This window comes from Apteryx rowi, unplaced genomic scaffold, assembly GCF_003343035.1.
Source record: "Apteryx rowi isolate R43461 unplaced genomic scaffold, aptRow1 scaffold_6, whole genome shotgun sequence".
Taxonomy (NCBI): Eukaryota; Metazoa; Chordata; class Aves; order Apterygiformes; family Apterygidae; genus Apteryx; species Apteryx rowi.
In genome coordinates, this window is record NW_020450871.1 from 1319225 (window position 1) to 1337785 (window position 18561).

At 55.1% G+C, this 18561-nt stretch overlaps 2 protein-coding genes across 2 annotated transcripts in view; both read right to left on the minus strand.

Moving 5' to 3' along the window:
- Positions 1-2124, minus strand: part of MYO15A (myosin XVA) — a 27693-nt gene extending 25569 nt beyond the window's left edge. The window contains 1 exon segment of the mRNA XM_026082961.1: positions 3-2124. Coding sequence (XP_025938746.1) covers positions 3-2124 — 2122 coding nt within the window.
- Positions 2125-9867: 7743 nt separating this feature from the next.
- DRG2 (developmentally regulated GTP binding protein 2) overlaps positions 9868-18561 on the minus strand; it is an 11401-nt gene continuing 2707 nt past the window's right edge. Inside the window, exons 2-13 of the mRNA XM_026082962.1 lie at positions 18153-18368; positions 17606-17695; positions 16342-16402; positions 15305-15395; positions 14777-14849; positions 14534-14624; positions 14198-14295; positions 13476-13552; positions 12922-13010; positions 11875-11933; positions 11384-11437; positions 9868-11296 (exon numbers count right to left, since the gene is read on the minus strand). Coding sequence (XP_025938747.1) covers positions 11210-11296; positions 11384-11437; positions 11875-11933; positions 12922-13010; positions 13476-13552; positions 14198-14295; positions 14534-14624; positions 14777-14849; positions 15305-15395; positions 16342-16402; positions 17606-17695; positions 18153-18368 — 1086 coding nt within the window. The 3' untranslated portion in view covers positions 9868-11209. The remainder of the gene's footprint in view (positions 11297-11383; positions 11438-11874; positions 11934-12921; positions 13011-13475; positions 13553-14197; positions 14296-14533; positions 14625-14776; positions 14850-15304; positions 15396-16341; positions 16403-17605; positions 17696-18152; positions 18369-18561) is intronic.

The following is an 18561-nucleotide window of genomic DNA, read 5'->3' on the forward strand; positions in this document are numbered from 1 at the left end:
GCCGCCGCTGTCGCGCCGCTTGAGGCCTTGCGGGGGCTGTGACAGCGACCGCTGCAGGAACTGCCCCAGCGGGCTGCCGCAGGCCCGCGCCGGCGACCCGCCGCGACGACGGCTGCCCACGCTCCGCCTCAGCAGCGACGGCGGCGGCGGCGGCTCGTACTCGTCGTAGTCGTCCTCGTCGCCGTCGGCCAGGTGTGGGGACGGCGGGAGGGCGACGTCCAGGCGGTCCCTGCCGAAGAGCTTCACCTGGGGCCTGGGGAAGAGCCTGAACTTCCTGTTGAGGGAGAGCCGGGCCGAGAGCGTCTCCCGCATGCCCTTGAGCGAGGAGGCGCTGAGCATGGCGAAGGGGTAGTCCCGCTCCTCCTCCTCCTCCTCCTCCTCCCACTCCTCGGGCTCCTCGGCCTCGGCGATGTCGTCCAGGGCGCCGGCGTAGGGGTTGCAGGAGGACTGGGCGTGCGGCGGCCACCCGCCCTCGCTGTAGTGGATGCGGTGCTCGGGGTAGGCGTCCTCCAGGTAGCCGCCCTCGCCCGCCGCCGGCCCGCCGAAAGCTTCGTACGGGTCCCCCCGGTAGCCGAAGGGCCCCGCCGGCTCCTCGGCGTAGTCCAGGTCGCTCCCGTAAGGATCGTAGAGGTCGGAGGGGGGGTAGGCGCCGTAGGGCCCGTACTCCTCATCCTCGGGCTCCCAGTAGTGGTGGGGCAGCGGGTCGTCCGGGTAGTCCAAAACTCCCTCGTAAAAGCCGTAGTCCTCCTCCGCCTCGTAGCCGGCGTAGTCGCCGTAGTCGGGCAGCGCCGCCTCCTCGAAGCCGTACCGGGTTGGGTAGGGGGGAGCCGGCGCGGCGCCGTAGGTCTCCTCCTCGGCGTAGCCGCGCCGGGCGCCATGGGGGCTGCCCCCCTCCTCGGGCCAGCCGTAGTACGGTGCTGGCGGCGGTGGCTCCTCCGAGGCCCCCCGTCGGGACGACCTCCGGGACGACCGCCGGGACGGCCGCCGGGACGGCTGCCGGGACAGCGCACCGGGACGCTCCTCGCCGCGCCGCACGGATCCGGGGGCTGGCAGCCCGCCGCGGCCGCGGCCGCTGCCGCCGCTGCTGGGGAGCCGCTTCATGTTGGCTCGGTGCCTGAGGATCTCGTCTTCCGCGGGGAACGGGAGCTTCCTGGCACCGATGCGGGACAGCCAGGCCGCGTCGGCCGGCCGGCCGCCCCCGACGAGCCGCCCGCGCTTGGAGAGCAGCTTCCTCGCCAGCCAGCCCGTGGCGGTGGCCGCCTTGCTCAGCACCTGCGCCCGCGGCTTGAATTTCCTTTCCGGGCGCCGGCGGAAGAGGGACGCGCCGGCCGCCTCCGCCGACCCTCCCTGGCGCAGCAGCAGGAAGGACGGCTTCGCCGGCGGGGCATTCTCCGCCTCCTTCCTCTTCTTCCCAATCTGCTTGAAGCGCACCATGAGGTTGGAGGTGGACTTCAGCACCGCCTTGTTCTTCTTCTTCTTCCTCTTCTTCGTGCTGTGCTTCTGCAGCCCCCAGAAGAAGCGGGAGGTGTTTTTGAACTGCCCCTTCTTGGGCCGCCGCAGGCCCAGCTTCTTGAAGCCGAGGAAGAGCTTGGAGGTGCTCCGGAGGCTCCGCTTGACCTTGGCCTGTGGCGCCTTGTCCTCCTCCTTGGCTGGGCTGTCCCCGGCCTTGGTAGCCTCTTTTGGCTGGCCCGTGGCCTCCGCGCTCTTGGCCCCTTTCTTCTTTTTGGCGTTGTCGGTCGTCAGCCCCATCACCAGCTTGGAGGTGCCCTTGAGGTTCTTCTTCGCCTGCGCAGCATCGCTTTCGCCCCCTTCTTCCTCTGTCTCCAGCTGCACCTTCTTCCCCCGGCCAGGCTTCTTCACCGCCACCGCCTTGAGCACCCCCTTCTTCTCCTTCCCTTTCGCCTTTTTGGGCTCTTCCACAGGTGCCTCCTCCTCTTCCTTCTCTTCCTCCACTGCTTGGGTCGTCTCCTCGTTCTCCTCCGTCTTGGCCAGCTCCGTATCCGAGGGCTCCTCCGACTCGCTGAGCACCTCCTTCTTGCCCTTCTTGGCATCCTTCCCTTTCCCTTTGCCCCCCTTGCCCTTGGCGTCGGCATCCTTTTTGGGATCCCCTTTCTTGCCGCCCATGCTGGTGGTGGCGGGCGCTCATGCTCTGGGTTTCGCGCCTGCTCCAGCGGCCCAGCCCCAGGAGGACCCGCACGGCGGTGATGCCCCGCACCGGCACGAGGCAGCTCCTGGCCCAGCACTCCCACCGCTACCACGCGGCGAGGGCTCTGCGGCAGCCCAGCCACCGGCACGGCCCGACCCCACGGCCCCCACGCCGGGTGCCTGCCGCGGGGGGGTATTTACCTGCACCCGGTTTTGGTGGGGCACGTGCCCATGTCCCTCGGCCGGCCGCGGCCCTCTCGCGCCTAGGATGTCCCGGCTGCTCCCCGGTGCCACCTGGGGGACCCCGCGTGGCATGTCCCCAGGGCAGCGGGACTTCAGCTCCGGCGCCTGCGGCTCAGCCCGGCCCCGGAGCTGCCTCCTGCCTCCCGCAGCGCGAGTTAAGCAGCTGAGTTGCTCGCGGCTGGGTTGCCGGCTGTAACCATATCTCCTGGGCTCACGGCGGCATGAATAATGCAAGGGACACACCACTTCTGCCCGGAGACTTTTCCGAAGGAGACGCAAGATGGAAGACAAGAAACTGCCTCTGCCACCTCTGCGGCAGATCCCCTCCCCTACCACGCGGAGCATCCTGCTGCGCCCCTCCACAGGGCCCGGCCCCTGCATCCCCTCGGCTTTCTGCGAGACGCTGCAAGATCTGAGTCCCCAGGCACGGCCAGCTCCACGCCCTGGGAATAACGCCCTGAGCCACAGCCAGCTGCGCTTTTCCAGAGGCTGATCCCAGCCCAGAGCTGCTTGCTTGCAGCGTTGCTCATCCTCCCCCGAGCACTTCAGGCTCTGGGGCCAGCTCAGGAACTAGGATGTTAACGGTTTCACAAGGGCACAAGCATCATAACTGAGCGTGGCTGACCCAAAACCAGACCCTGTGATCTCCCCGCACCTCGGGGCGCTCTCTCGCCTGGGAAATTAGCCTCTTCCTCTTAACTCGGAGGAGGATGAAGCACAAAGACCCTGTTTGACGCCGCAAAGCCAGACCGAGGCACCAAGAGAGACGAGACAATTTTGTGGGTCCCCAGGCGCACACTGCCCCCAGCACTGGGATCACGGCCAAGGGGAGAACCGCAGAGGAGGAACCCGACGCCGCTAACCTGGAGCGGGACCGAGTCGCCTGGCCCTGCCGGGAAGGAGCGATGAGAAACGAGCTGGCCTGGCTCCCGCGGGCTGCATGGGTGATACACAACGGCGGGTGCACCCATACGTGTTGCATGCGGGTGCACTGTAGAGCCCGTGTAGGGCCAGCGCTGTAGGGGACGCGTGCGCGCATGCAGGGCACCACGCATGTCTGCACGTGGCTGTCGAGCGGGTCTGCACGTGCCGCATGTGCCGCACACGTGTGCCCCACGGCGGTGCCAGCGGTGCGTTCGCATGCACACGTGCCCAGCAGCAGGGTGACCACATCAAATGTTAACAGCAGGGTGACCGACCGCATCAAATGTTAATGCCAGGCCTGGATTCCCATGGCTGCAAATTCATGAAAGTTTAAGCAGAGGCGATGCGAATTTGCTGCCCATTTACAGGGGCTGGTGGTGAACAGAGGTGGCATCTGCTCGACCCCTCATGGGGGATTTCAGGAGACCTACCGGATGATGATGAGGAGGAGGAGGCGAGAGCTGTGAAGGCAGCGAGGCAAACCCAGCAACCAGCAGCATCCTCTGTACCAAAGCCCACCAGCCAGGACCGCCCAGGACCAGAAGAGTCCCTTGCAGAGCGAGGGCTGGGGTGGCCTGGCTGGCGTCAGCAGCTCACCACACCCGAGTCACCCACAGAGGAGAACTGCTGTGTGGCAGAGCCCCATCCCTCGCCAAGCTCCTGCCCTGGCCAAGCCCTGCAGAGCTCGGAGATTTTCGCAGGGGAGCTGTTCGCAGCGAGCAAGGGGGGGGTTCCTGGGATGGTGGGAAGCTCCTCTGGGTCTCTACCTCCATCCCTACCACCCTGCATGGTCCCAACCTCCATCTCTACCATCCTGCGTGGTCCCTACCTCCATCCCTGCCACGCCGTGTGGTCCCTACCTCCATCCCTGCCACGCCATGTGGTCCCTACCTCCATCTTGCCGCCCTGCATGGAGCCAGTGAGTCAGGGCCGGCCAAGGAGCCTGGGAGAGAAGGACGGGGAAGGGCCAGGCAGGGACTGGCGGCGTTCTCCATGCCCTGCGGCACCGGCAAGGCTCCCCCCGCCGTTGCCATGGCCGTACCCACGAGCGCCGCGGTGCCTGCCCGCGATAAGGGCTCTCCAAGAGGAAAGACCGAGATAGAGAGAGCAAGAGAGGGCGAGATAGAGCTCACGGCCTGGCCCCAACCCAGCTGGCTCAGCCCCACGCAGGCGCTGCCTCTTCTCAGCCCACCCACCTCCCCGGGACCCTCTGCGTCCCCGGGACAGCCGGTCCCCTGCCCTACACCTACGGGTGCAGCGCCCAGCACCTGCCTTTGCCACGGCCACCCCGGCAGAGCCAGAGAAGGGGGCGCATGTGCCGATGCGCCTGGGGACAGTGGCAGGGCAGGAGCTGCTCGGGGACGCGGGTGATGCTGGGTGCCGCAGCGGGTACCCCAGGGAGCCGGGACGCGCCGCCTCGGCTCCGCAGGCCACGAAACCCGAGCTGCACAGCGCCTGCACCACGCAGCTGTTTCCGGGGTCCTGGGCACGGCCGCATCCGGTGGAGGGACCGGGGAGGGAGCCGGGGGAGGCTCCAGCCCGGGGCAGCCTTGTCGGGTGCAACCCCGGCAGCGAAGACTCACTGGGGTGGCGATGGGGACCGGGGCTCTGGGAGAAGATGCCTGGAGCATCCATCAATCCTGAACAGCACCAGCCATGGGGTCAAGCTGGGAAAACCCTGCCCCGGTGCCCAGGCACCCTCGCCTCCTCGCCCTGGGAATACGGCCGGGGCAGCATCCCACTGTCAGGGCTGCAGGGCACGAGGCTGAGCATGGAAATCGGACAGGCAAGGTGACGCCGGCGCGCAGAGACAAGGGGGACTTTGGCCACTCGGTTTTTGCTTCACCCGCCCTGCCCCGGCACGGCACGGCACGGCACGACGCGCGGCCGCCCCCACGGGGACTGTACCTTTTGGCTGCTGGCATCGGTGAGGCAGAGCTCCCAGGGAGCCGCACGGCGCCGGCAGCAGCTCCGCCGTCTCCAGCAGCGCTGTGCTTACCGGCCGGCCCCGTGTCCGCTTACAGCCTGTTTCCTGTTACAGCCGGAGCGCAGGCACCCGTGCCCGCCGGGATGCGCCAGCTCCGCGGGAGCTCTGCATGCCGGCACCCGCCCAGCGAGCCGGCCAGACGTTGCTCCAGCTGCATGCACCTTCGGATGTGGGATTTCTCAGGGCTGATGGAGCAGCGGGAGATGTGCCACCCCCCTTCCCCTAGTTTTGTATCGCTCGCATCCACTTCTAATGCCTACGTGCGTGCAGAGCCGCCCCGTCGCAGCTCTCACCTCTCCAGCCGCGAGCTCCAGGGATGCCGGGGCCCTTGGGGCGGATCGGCCCCTTCCAGCATCGGGCTCTGCCTTTGCAGCAACGCGACGGCAGCACGGCCCTCCCGGCCCCCCCGGCATCAGCGGGTCTCTTCCTGCCACCCCGAGCACCCATCGCACGGCTGAACCGGCGGCTCCGGGTCCTGCGAGGGGCCCGAGGGAGGGCACTTGCCCCCAGCCCGGCCGCATCCCATCTCGGAGCCTCCTGCCTCCCACTGCATTCCAGCGCAGGCCCTGTGGCCGGGCCCCGGCAGAGCAGCACCCTGCGGGCTGGGGATTTTCTACGCCGCTGAGCCGTCTCCCCCGCCTCATCTGTGCCCCTCGGCAGAGCCGCCTGCACAGCGGGACGCGTCACCCTGCCTGGGCAGGGGAATTGCCAGCTTGCGCTCCAGCTGATTTCCTCCTGTCTTCCTCCCCAAACGGAGCCAGGGAAGAAGCAGGAGCGGCGGCACCCGGGCGATGCACGCTGCCTGCAGGCACAGCCGTTCCCTGCCCACCGGCCGCCATCTGACAGTGAAACCTGCCCGCCAGGGAAGCGTTATCCAGGGGAGAGAGGTCGGAGCAGATGCTGCGGAGCAGAGACCGGCTGGGAGCGAGGTGTCCCGGGATTAGCACTAAGCCATCTGGCACACACTCGCAAACGCTGCCTCGCGGCCCCGGCCCAGCCACGGAGCCGTCTGGAAGCAGGTCACAGCTGCGGACCATCATCATCCTGACCACGGAGCTGGGCCCAGGGGACCTGCAGATCTCAGCAGCATCAGCCGCTGGGCCGGGGAGGTCTCCTGGGGTAAAACATCTCCAAGGTAAAAGGAATTTGGGGAAGGGGTGATAGGAGACATGGGGCAGATGCTCATGGGGGAAGGATGGGGTCTCTGGGGAGGAAGGTGAGGAGCTCTGCTTTGAAAGGTGGCAGAAACACTGCAACTGTGGGGAAGGTGCAAGTTTGAAGGTGGGATGGGGGGTTAAAGACTGTGAGGAGCCGGGAAGGGGCAACCAGAGGCGAGAAAACACCATATGCCCTGATCCAGAGGAGCCGAGCCTTGCCCAGCACTGCCGTGTTAGCTGCAGGCTTCCTCCTTGCAGGCCAGCACCTCGCACAAGGTCTCTCCCCGGCATCTCGGCCAAGCCGTGGCGGCCTCTGCAATCCCGAGGAACGCGTCGCCTGGCTCAGGGACCCGCGGCCACTCACCTGGGGTAGCCTAGCTCGCCCGCATGGCGCCGGGCTGGCTCGGCACCGCCCGCAGCCCCCGGCTTTTTCGGCGTCACGCTCTCGGCCTCGCTGTCCTCCGGGGACCGTCGCTCCCCCGGCGCCCACAGGACCACGTTTGCCGCACGGCAGCTGCCGCCCGATGCATATTTGATGACTGCTATTATTCTCATCTCCACTCACGAGCGGAGAGACGGGAGCTAATCGTCCCCGTGCAGAGCCAGGGAATACCAGGGATGGAGCGGCTGGAGGGGCGAGGGGCAGCCAGCTCTGGCCCGGTCCCTTCCTCCCCGGGGATGCAGCTGGACGGTCCCGCAGCCCCTTCCCTCCCGGGGCGTAGAGCAGCATCACCTCCCAGGGGCACACAAACAGCTGGTGTATGGCCCTGACCCACTCCTCCCCCCCAGCCAAAGCAGATTTAGGAAGAGAAATCACAAGGACACGGGGCCCCACGCACACGTCCCCCTCCAAAGGAGGGCAGCACTGGACAGGCTCTCCAGCCACCTCCGACCAGGCACAGAGAAGGGAGCTAGATGGAGGCATCAGCCCCCCTCATCTCGACAATCCGGGGTGCCCTCCCCACCTTGGGACGAGCAGGGCATTTCCCCGCTGCCACCTTCGGCCTGAGATCAGCAGGCCAAAGACCCTGCAAAAAGCTCCATCCCTCACCCAGCACTGGGTCCCTGCTTCACGGGGCCAGGACCGTCAGCCCGGAGCGAGCGCTGGTGGGATCGGGTCCGCGGCCTTTCACGCGCTGGGGCACCGGGAGCGTCACGCTGCAGGCGCTGCCCAGCCCATGCTGGGAAAATCTCCACTCCCTTTTCCTTTCTCCCCCAGGGACGAGCCCCAGCTCAGCCTCCTCCCCGCGAACTGCATCCCTGCAGTAATGCGGTGGGTATTTATTATGCTGATTCCTCAGAAAGCGAGGGCTTAACTGCAAATTACAATCAATAGCCCCAATCCCCAAGGGGCGGGTTCATCATTTAACAGGCACAACCAGAGGAATTCAAAACTATTTGCCAGCCATAAATCCTCCTCTCGCCAGCCTCCCGAGCCAGCGCCGCACAATGCGTGATGTCTGGTTGGGGGTGACCCTTGTCAGCATTTGAAACAATTAAGCTGTCACTGCGGATCGTGACTCTTATATACAGCCCTGAGCAGCGCTTTAAGATGTCAGTGTGATGGGGTGAGGGAAGCTGGCTGAGGCAAGCCCGCAGCAGTAACCGTCTCTCATTGAATTAAATGAATGTATTTGGAGTCAGAGTCTCTTTTTATTACCTTGCAAACGATTCCTGACTAAATTAAATTATAAAAGGAGTGTTCAGCCAATCAAACCTGCTTGATTGCCTGGAACAGGCATTTTAAACAGAGCACGCCTTGGGCCGTCGCTATTTCCAGGACTAGATGGAGGGTAGCTGATGGACTGTGTCAAAGCCGATCCACTCCGCTTCACACCTGGAGTGTCACTCGGCAGCGACGCGCAGCTGCGCTCCACAAACAAAGCAGGCCCGGAGACAGGGCAGGAATCAGCGCGGCCCTTTGGGAGGTGGGCGCAGCGCTAATGAAACCAGAGCCGGCTGAAAGAGCACAGAAATGGCAGGGGGCCGCAATGCAGAACAGCCTGCAATCCAGCCAGGCTGCCGAGGGCGGATCTGCCTCCTAGGAAAGTCTGGTCCATCCAAGCCTTCCCTTCCGTGTCGGAAAAGGCAGCAGCCTGCTTCCTGGGGGGCCAAAACCACAGCTTCTGCCTGCTAGAGTCAGCTGCCCCCCCTCCTCCTCGATGGGAAAGAGCGCCTGCCTCCCCAGGAACGCTCAGCAAAGGGTCTCTGACCGCATCCCCCTCGCTGGCCCTCTCGCAGAGCTAACAAGGGGTCTGACCAATTCCCACCAGCCTCAGGAGGCAGCTCCAGGAGCTGAACCAGGCTCTGAAGCAGTACTAACGCTGGAGTAGATTTTCCCCTCTCAGTACCTCGCTTTCTCAGGATTCGGCGAGATCTTCAGTCAAACCTGCTCTTGCACTGAACTGCAGCGTTTGCAGCTTTTAATGTTAGCGGGTAGAGCACTTAGGGAAGCCGTCTGGAAGAACGAACACAGCGCGCAATTAAATTGCATATATTTCCAGATACGGCTATAAACGTGCTTGCAAAAAAAAGCTACTCTTGCTTAAAAAAAGAAGTTAGCTTCTTCTAATTTATCTGTTTTTACTCCTCCCCCATACCAAGTTTAATCACATATTAGTCCATTCCGAACAGGATAAGAAAATGCCCAATTTCTTAAACGAAGAATAAGGCTAATTAGATGGAGGTTTTAACAATGGCCCACTGGACTATTCAATTTGAAACCTGAGCACACTGAGAGGTAGGTACTAACTGACCGAGAACATGTATTAGAACGTAATACTTTGCATTTCAGATTCACACAGGCATCATCCGTTTCCCCAATTCCACACACTACCTGGTTTGAGGATGAAGCAGTTAGCAATTCCGGCCGTCTGTCTGTTACGCTGGGCCATTTGCAGGCTCCTCAGTTTGGAGTTAAAAGTCAAACTCAGGGACAAACTGAAACCAAAAGAACTCTTTGTGCGGGAAGCCCTGCCTGTGCAACCTTCACAGGAAATTCAAAGGGCAAGTTAATGTGCTGGAACAGCATCCCACCCAATTCACACAGAGAAGCTCCTGCTTTCTAAAGCCAGCTCAGGCATAATGCAGCTAATTTGGAGCTCATTCTCCGCTAGGTTCCACCACAGCCGGGATTTGCTCTTAATTCCAGCTGTGAGCAAAGCCAGGAACAACGAAGGGAAACTACAAAGTCACCTTCTTAGCTTGGGTATTGTGTATGCTATCTATTTAGCTCCCATCACACCTCATCTAGGTCCTTTCCAACCTCAGAGCACTCTCTCAGCCACTTCACAACCTATTCCACCCTACAGCCTCTTGCAACAGCATCCGGGATTCCTAGTTGGCCAAGGTAAAAGAAGAGATTTATAAAACACATTGAACTATCTAACAGCTGCAGGTAGACATGTACAATTCACATGAAATAGCATCTTTTATTTTCTCAAATAAAATATTCCTTCCATTTCTGCTTGATCAGTTTGGGAAGGGTGGGGAGGAGCACAAAAGAGAGGCAAGGGGTCCTGCTTGGACAAGTCTGCTATCAGATTTGTCCTCGCAGTTAAGAATCCACATCAGACAACCCTTTTTCAATGAAAGAAAAAAATGCTATTGGCAGCTCTTGATCCCAGAAAAAAAGAGCTGTTCTCTATCAGGCACTCCGAACTGGTAAGCATCAATATTCAATGAAAAAGCATGATTAGAAAAATCCCAGAATTCTGATGAAAAATATCCATACAAGCAACATTATTTAACAGGGCTGGGGCGAAACCCATGGCATGGGATGGTACTTCAAGCTCAAACACTCAAAGAGCTATTACTGGAATTTAGGTGCATGACTGAGAAAGAAGCAGATCCCCAGCAATACTCTTGGGGGCTAACAGGCAGGACAAGAGCAAAGTAGGAAACTCCCAAGAAAATTTCTTGGACCAGCGATAAGCCAGAAGTAAATTCTCACTGCAGCCTATGGCTCTTTGATCGTACCCTGCTGCAGTTTGGCCAGGTCAATCACTCATTAGCAAGGTTTCATTTCTGACCTCTCTCGGTAGTACCAGTCAGACTGGATGTCCTGTAAACCTTACCGCAGAGCTAACACGAGGCACCGAGTGCCAGGTTTTAATATAATTGAGGTGGGATCATTATAAATTAGCTGAGGATCGTCTCAGATACAGAGACTAAAGTCGCCCACAGTGAAAGCTGTAGAGGCAACATGTCCAGCGAGCAGGAGAGGGAGAACTTTTTTTCCATTTCAGATATTTCCATTTCAAATACTTAAATTAAATGAATAAACATGTAGCAAAGCATCAGTAACATTCCCCCAGTCCGGGTTTCCCTGTCCCAAAGCACCGGGCCAGATTTGCTCACACAAACCCATAAACTTCCCACCGGTTGAGCAAGCCACTGGTAGGTTAACAGATGGACACACGTGCAAACTCTGCTAGGGGCAGGCGGTTGCTGGCTCTAGGAGCTACGTCCTAGAAGAATGGGCTCCTTTTTTATTTAAGAGACATTACCTCGCTTGAAATGCTGCAAGATGGAAACCCATCTCCCCCATCCCCACCTGCGAGTAGAGTAGCCTCATCCTCTGCTTTTCTCTAAGGGAACGAGCTTCACAGAAGCTTTCTTGCTTTCTTGGCTGTGGAACATCTCCCTTCTTCTTTTTTTTTTTTCTTTTTTGTTTTGTTTTGCTTTTATGTGGTCAGTTCCAAATCTAGTGATTAAGACAAGGCCAGGCACCAGCGAAGAGCAGCAAAGAGGGTTACTTCTTGACGATCTGAATGACATCTTCATGCTCCATCATATGAGTCAAGCCCACTCTCTGAGGACTGTATTTTGTGCTTGTCCCCTTTAAAGTAAAAGGGGGAGAGGGGTTAGGAGCAGACCTGTCAGAGGGGCATGAGGACAGGGATCTCGCTGGCTGTTATGCACTTACCCACACCAAGGCATATTTGAACTGGCTGGCTAATGATCTGTGAATGCGATGGCACTGCAAGACAGACAGACAGATTATTAGACAGTTTAGTGACGCTACTTTGCAAACAACTTGCTTAGTACCCAGGAACTAGAAGCAACTCAGATCCATGTCAGAAATTACAACAGTGACTTTAGGAGCCAGTTAACAACACTTTAAAGAATACAGAACAGAAATACAGGAATTACCAGTCACATAAATCCCCATTTACTACTTCCATGTGCTTTTTCACTGGCCTGCATTAAGTAACTTTTGTTTTCTTTCATTTATTACAAACATTAGCAGCTAGGAAAGAAACCTGAGGCAGATGAAACCAGTCAAGATAACAAAAGGAAAAGCCCAACAAAATATTGACATATCCCAACCTTTACAAAGCACAAATATATCACGCAGGCTCCAAGAGGAACCTGCCTTTTGCTGCCAAGTAAGTGTAAAAGATACAGAGAAATTACCACATGCTCCACAGAGGCCCCTTTCCGTAGAATAATGGCATCTGTGAAGTCTGGTCTCTCTATGGAAAAGCAGAAGACAGGAGAAAAAACAGCATTGGCTTTCCATCAAATCTGTTCTAACATGCCAACACCATCTCACATTACTTTGTGCTTACTACTCCCAAATTCCTCCTCCTGTTACACTGCCAGCAGCCTCCCAGCAGAACAGCTACACAGGTACTTGAAAGCATTGAACTGGTTCTGTAGACACTCTAGTACCCACAAGTGCAGTTGCCCATGTCACAGTCGACTGCTTCCTCACAGTTCACCTGCTCCAACTCCATTCCAAATACTTGTCTTAAATGACAAGCAAAAAAGCCAGTCAAAACACACAGGCCTAAATTAAACAGAACTACTCCGGAGTTTTCTGTAAAATCCCCAAGGTTTCACAGCTTAACAAGCTCACAGATAATTCCTTATTCTCCTCACATCCATCCAGTTCAGAGTCACAGTCATTCACAACCAAACAGGAGAAAGGTCTTTGAAAGGGAACAAGTTATAGATGTGCCTTCACCACTGGGCAAAGCTGCAGGTGAGCTGTAAAGCAAAAGGAGGGTCAAAGGCACTGCTGAGCCTCAGGAGCCCAGCACGGGAATCACTAGACCTCCCACAGTAGGGACAAGAGACCTTTTCTGGGTAGCAATCACCTGAACAGTTCATCACAGAGTGTACATAATAGTTATTATAAGAGGGAAACCAAAAACTTGCAAACTTTATTTCCTTATGTTATTATCATGCAAAGCCTTATGAAAATTCAGCTCTTCTACTGTTAAGAGAGAACAAGAGGGCTGTAATGGGATACACGCAAGGCTGGGTCAGATGGAACAAAAGCATTTCCCAAGAGCTAACTCTCCCTGACCAGGCTTCAGTATGTAATTGCAGCATCTCCAAGACAGAAGAGAGCTCTGACAGCCAGGCATCCAAACACCTCTGGCAGCCTGCGTGTGCTTGGTGCCCAGCAGCCCCTTGTGCCTTTTCAAACCCTCAGTTCAGCTAATGCTCGCTTACGTCCTCGTTTCTTGGTGTAGATGCAGGTAAGTGCGAGGTATTCCCAGAGCTTCTCCAGCAAGTAATCCAGATTCAGTTTCATGCCACAGCTGCAAAACACCATGAATATCTCAGTGTTTACTGCTGCTGTGATTTAGAGATCCAGAAGAGCAAGGCGAAACATCTTATTAAAGCGCTAGGGAACAAGGGGAAAAGTGTCTAATGAGGTCAGTAGAGGAAAAACACAAGGTGAAATAAACAGAGCTTTCAGAGCGGAAAGCAGCTTTGAAGCAGCAAAGCCCCAGTCAGATATATCAGCACTTCTAAGGGAACAAGCTAGACTGGTTTATTCTGGCCTGCAGACAGTGTGAGGCAGCTAAGGCAGCCTGCCTCTCCACAGGAAGGCAGCCCTGAAAGCACTGCACAGCGGCCCTCTACTTCTCGCCCCAGCAGCCAGAGGCGGCCCAGGGAGAAGCCTCTCCTTGGAGGAAAAGCTGGAGAAAGGGGTGTGAAATGAACAACCAAACTCTCTGGGCCAGGGCCTAAAACAGCCTGACAGCCGCAAGTGCTCCTACCTGATTACAACACTGTGGGGCCTCCGAGCAAGACGATCCACCTCCTCCATAGATATCTGGTCAATCTTGTTATAAACCTAAGTCAAAGGAAAAACAACACATCCTTTAGGAAATCAATTCAGCAACACCACAAGGAAGTAAAATGTGTACATGCAAGTGCAACAAGGCAGTTCTGGCATTTGGTACAGAAACACAGGTCATACCAAACAGAGGGCAGGCCAAGGTTTTTAGCAGAACAATCTGCTAGGATTCAGGAACCTAAACATAAGTTTGGGCCTTCTACGGTTCTCCCTTTGCGATGACTTGTGACATATTCTCCAGCACCTTGGATTTCATGATAAACCCAGACACTATCAAACAGCATTGTTAAGTGAGTTCTGGCACATGGGATCATTCATGAAAAACCAAACGCAGAACTTGCAGCAGCACCTGTGTCACGCAAGCAAACCCGGTGCCACCCGTACACACAGCTCGCTGCTGCTCCTCAGCAATCAGCCACAAGAGGGCACAGGGAACGCACACACAGTACAGCTGCACACATAAAGCTAGTAAAAAGCTCTCTGTTGAGTAGTGTTTTCTACCTCTTTAACCCTCAAATGCTACTGCTTTAGGAACCAGGAAGGCCTACAGTTTACTTCAGCAAAGAATGGTCTTGCTCAAGATCAGTCAGTGCCAGGAGGTGCTTGGTGCTGTAGTAGACAGACTATTTTTGAGATACTCACATAGAGGCATGGCATATAGACCCTGTTGCCTACAATCACATCGATGAACTCGTCAGGAGAACAGTCCTCTCTAAAGAGAACCTCAGCATTGAAGATTTCTGAGGTGAACATTGTCAAGGCCCAAACCCCAACACTGCTACAAGCCAACCGGCTGAGCTTGCTTGGTGCTGCTTGGAGGACTGGGAAACGGAACAAAGAAGGGAAAGACCCAGCCAGGCTTGCTCTTAACCCAGCAAGCACCAAAGAGTCACAGAAAGGCGTAGCCCCACAGCAGGTACCACTTGACTCATGAACTTGATCTGGAGCTCAGGGGTCTCTCCTTTCAGGAAAGGATACTATATTCATGGAGGATGAGCTGCACCAACTTTTCAGAGCACTGAGTCAACGTTACAGTCGAGTTGAAGGAGATGCCTCCACCCTTCTTCGGCTGCAGAAAGGCAATAAACCAACTTAAGAACAGTCTGCAAAATCCACAGCCCCCCTTCAGTCTGTCCAACATGAGGGGCAGCACAAAGTGATCTTGCTTTTGATTAGGCAGCCAGGCATAAGTTGTGGCTGCAGCACCTCAGGAAATCTCACCTTGAAATAGATATTTGGCTTGCTTTTGTTCAGCCGGATTCCTACAGACTCCAGTTCTTTCTCCAGCAGGGCCCTGCAGGGACAGTGCACATTAGTACCTGTTAAACTGAGCTCAGTCAGATGAGAGCCAGATGTTTCCTTTTTGACTATCATCTTTAGCCAAGTATTGACACAGCATTTCCACAAACTTGCACTGCAACATACAACCACAGCTAATGCAGGATAAAGTCTGCGGTGGAAATCTAGCATGACATCCTCATCTCTGAACAACCACCCTGCAGGAAGGATGCTTCAGCTGAGAAGCCTGAGCCAAAATTCCTAGAAAGCACTGTAAATGCTGTTCCCAGTTAGCCAGCATGCTTCTAATGAAGCACGATCTCCATCTCACACTCAAGAACTTAAATACCTATTCCCAAACATGCACAGCTCACATCCTTTCAGAGAGCTGGTGTGTTCTCTGGGCATATGGGAACCTTTGACCCTGGCCCTCCAACCCACAGTCCCATGGGCCCAGAAGCACATACTCACCTCTGTACTTCACCCTTTGTGGCATCCAGCATCATAATAACAACATCTGCCGTCCTGGCCACAGCTATCACCTGCCGACCTCTGCCCTTCCCTGACAAGAGAGGAGATGGCTGTATATCAGGGTAGGAAAACAGCTATGAGTTCTGTGACAGACAAGGGACTCCTGCCCCACACAGCTGCTTGGAAACAAGAAAAAAGATCCTGCAGTCCTGTACCGGCTGTAGTCAACTGTTGGGGGTATATGAGGGAGTATGTCTGGCCCGTTCATGTTCTCTTACGTGTAGCACAAGCCCAAACAAATACTCTTTGCTGCTGCTGCTCAACCAATTGTTACCCAGACTAGAGAGCGTAAAACTCTCTGTATAGCTGCACGGGTTGAGATGACGTCTCTGCCTGCAGGGCAGAACCCCCAGACACGTGCAATGGTAGAGTTCCAGGTGGTAGAGACAGGTTACCCAGAAGAGTGATGTGGGCCCAGGGCCCCCATGCAAAGAGGCTACACCTTCTGGTCAAAAAAGGAGAGAGCCCTTATTAACAAGGCCATATTCCTCCAAGGCGAGACCATTAGGAAATTTTCCTAAGTTTCATAAGGCTTCTTTTGACAAGACCAGCCAACGAGGTGATGAAGCAGAGGGACAAAGCTAACGTCTCTTCCCAAAATCAGGAGTCATGGGAGGACTGGCAGGAACTCAGAAAATCAGTCAAGAGAAGTTACTGTTTAGCTGTAATTTCCCCCTCCGCCTCTCTAGCGTCTTTCTTTAGATTTCCTCTGTACCAGAAAGCAGATGAGCAAGATAACACTCATACAGGAAGGTGAGAAGTGACTGGCTTGCTGTGGCTCCCACCTCCAGGAAAGCATCTTTCTGCTACATATAGAACCTTACGTGGGCTCAGGGATAAGAATCGTGCCTCACTTTCAAGATCAAGAACTCTGAAGTTTGGAAAGCCAATGCAGGAACTACTGGCCCAGCAAACCTGCTAACAGTATGCTATTGAGAGTAAATCCTTAAGCTGCACGAACACGGAGATCAGCCAACCTTGTGCTGCTCCTTCAATGATCCCAGGCAGATCCAAGAGCTGAATATTGGCTCCTTTGTACTGAAAAGGAAACAGAAGGATGGAAAGTTGAAAGTCTTTTGCAGGACCTCTAAACTGCCTTGAAAGCTCTAAGCAAGCACTAAGGTCCAAAGCCTGCAGACAGCGGAACCGAATGAACCCAACGGAGCAGGGCAAGTTTGCACAAAGCCCATGAATATATTTTGTTGAAACAATCTCCAGAGTATTTCCTATTAAACAGTTTTCAACAACTCTGGGTCATAGTGCAGAACATTAGGTTCTGACCTCCTAAAGTGTCAGATGATTGGGGTTTGACCAGGGAACCAGCACAGCACAAAAGTAGCATTATCCTGAGTTGGTGAAATGGAAAAGAAAGAAAATAAATCAAAAAAAAACATTTTTCTGGTCTAACACATAAAGCACTGTAACAAGCAATGCCACTGTCCCTTACTGGTTGGATCAGAACTATTCAGCTGTGTTGCAGGTCTTACAGCACCAGGAAATAATGGGAGACTCTTCTTCCTCAGAGTTGCAGGGTCATTTGCTTTCAAGCTACTGTTGGGGTGAAGCCCTAAGTAACTGTTTTAGCTAGCTGCTGGAGTCAAAGGTCACGTTTGAATGTGTTACAATATTTGCATTCATTTTAATACCAATAGGGTTCCTTTCATTAGTTAACTCTGCTTTCAATTCTGACCCAAAATTTCTCATTACTCTTGGATGTTTTTCAGTTTGATGCCCTTTATCATTTGCTTTACTGATGGATGCTCAGAGCACCACTAATAAAACTCCTCAAGGACAGGAGTAGTTGTATTTTCTTTCCAAATTGATTACAGTACAGATTGCCTCTTTTAAAGCTTCATTAAAAACAAATCTGTCAAGGTTTCCAGCCATCTGGTCAATGGCGCCAATAGTAGTTATAAAAAATTCAGTTGAGAATTGTCTTATTGCTCTGGTCAGTCTAACTGCAGTATCTGACATCCCAGTCAGGCAGTCAATCTTGAAGAGTTGTGTGGCCTATGGAAGTGCTAAATCAGCACTGCAGGTTGTAGAGGACCTGATACCGCAAACACTCAAGACCTCCTAAAGTTTAAAGCAGAAGTCAGCACAGATCTTTGGATATCACCGCGCTTCTAACTTCTGCTTCCCAGTGGCAGCACAAGTGTAACTGGTACAAACAGACACATTTACAAATTTGGGGTTCTTGCCACATTTAGCTTCTGCTAAAGGGAGGAGAATCCTACTTACCTCTATGACTCCTGGGATACACGTCAGGGTTGTGAACTCATAAGACGCAGCTTCACTGGCAGTTGAGGTCATTAAACTCAAAAACGTGGACTGAAATGCAAGATATCACCATCACTAGAGATACTCAAGCAATAGCACCGGCAAATGTTCAGCAAAACACGCAACACAAAAGTGTTTATCAGCGGCACTGAGAAGACACTGGTGGGCTTTTAACAGCTGCGCTGTGGCTATTCTGGGCACAGGGATGAAAGTGGTAACATGGAACAGCCAGGACTTTCATTGAATGAAAGACTGTTTTCACCCTTTTCTTAGCAGTGCCGTGGCTGGACAGGACCAAGTTCCCACACAGCGGACAGTGCTCCACACAAGACAGAGCCCTTTTCCCTAGCTCTAACTTTCAGCTCTCAGTGCACAATAACTTTCTGCTCACTTGTGGCAAGAAAGTGAAATACAAAAAGACAACTGATGTTCAGAAAAACGCATTTGCGGTGATTGGTGACACCTGGAAAACGCACATGCTAGAGGATTAGCTCGGATACTCACTGACCTTACCCACAGAAGGAAAACCAATCAGTGCCACCCTGGCATCTCCAGATTTCATCACATCAAAGCCCTCTCCTTTAGCAGCAGAGGATTTGGAGGGTTCTAGTAACTGAGCTCTGTACTTCGCAAGCTTTGCCTTCAGCAGGCCGAGATGGTACTCAGTAGCTGGAATAGCACAAACGCGACAAGTGGTTAACAGAAAGTTGCTGCTAATTGACTTCTAGGAATAAGAGTCTTCACAAAAAGAAACTCTATGGATCTCAGTCAGTGTTTTAGCTATCGCCATGCACACTAGTCTGCCCTCAGATAGTCGATAAACTTTTGAAATCTGCACCCCCAGGCCTTCCCCTGCAACACTTGTGCCACCCACCACCTCTTCTCCCCATAACCCCCCATACCATAGCCCCCAGACT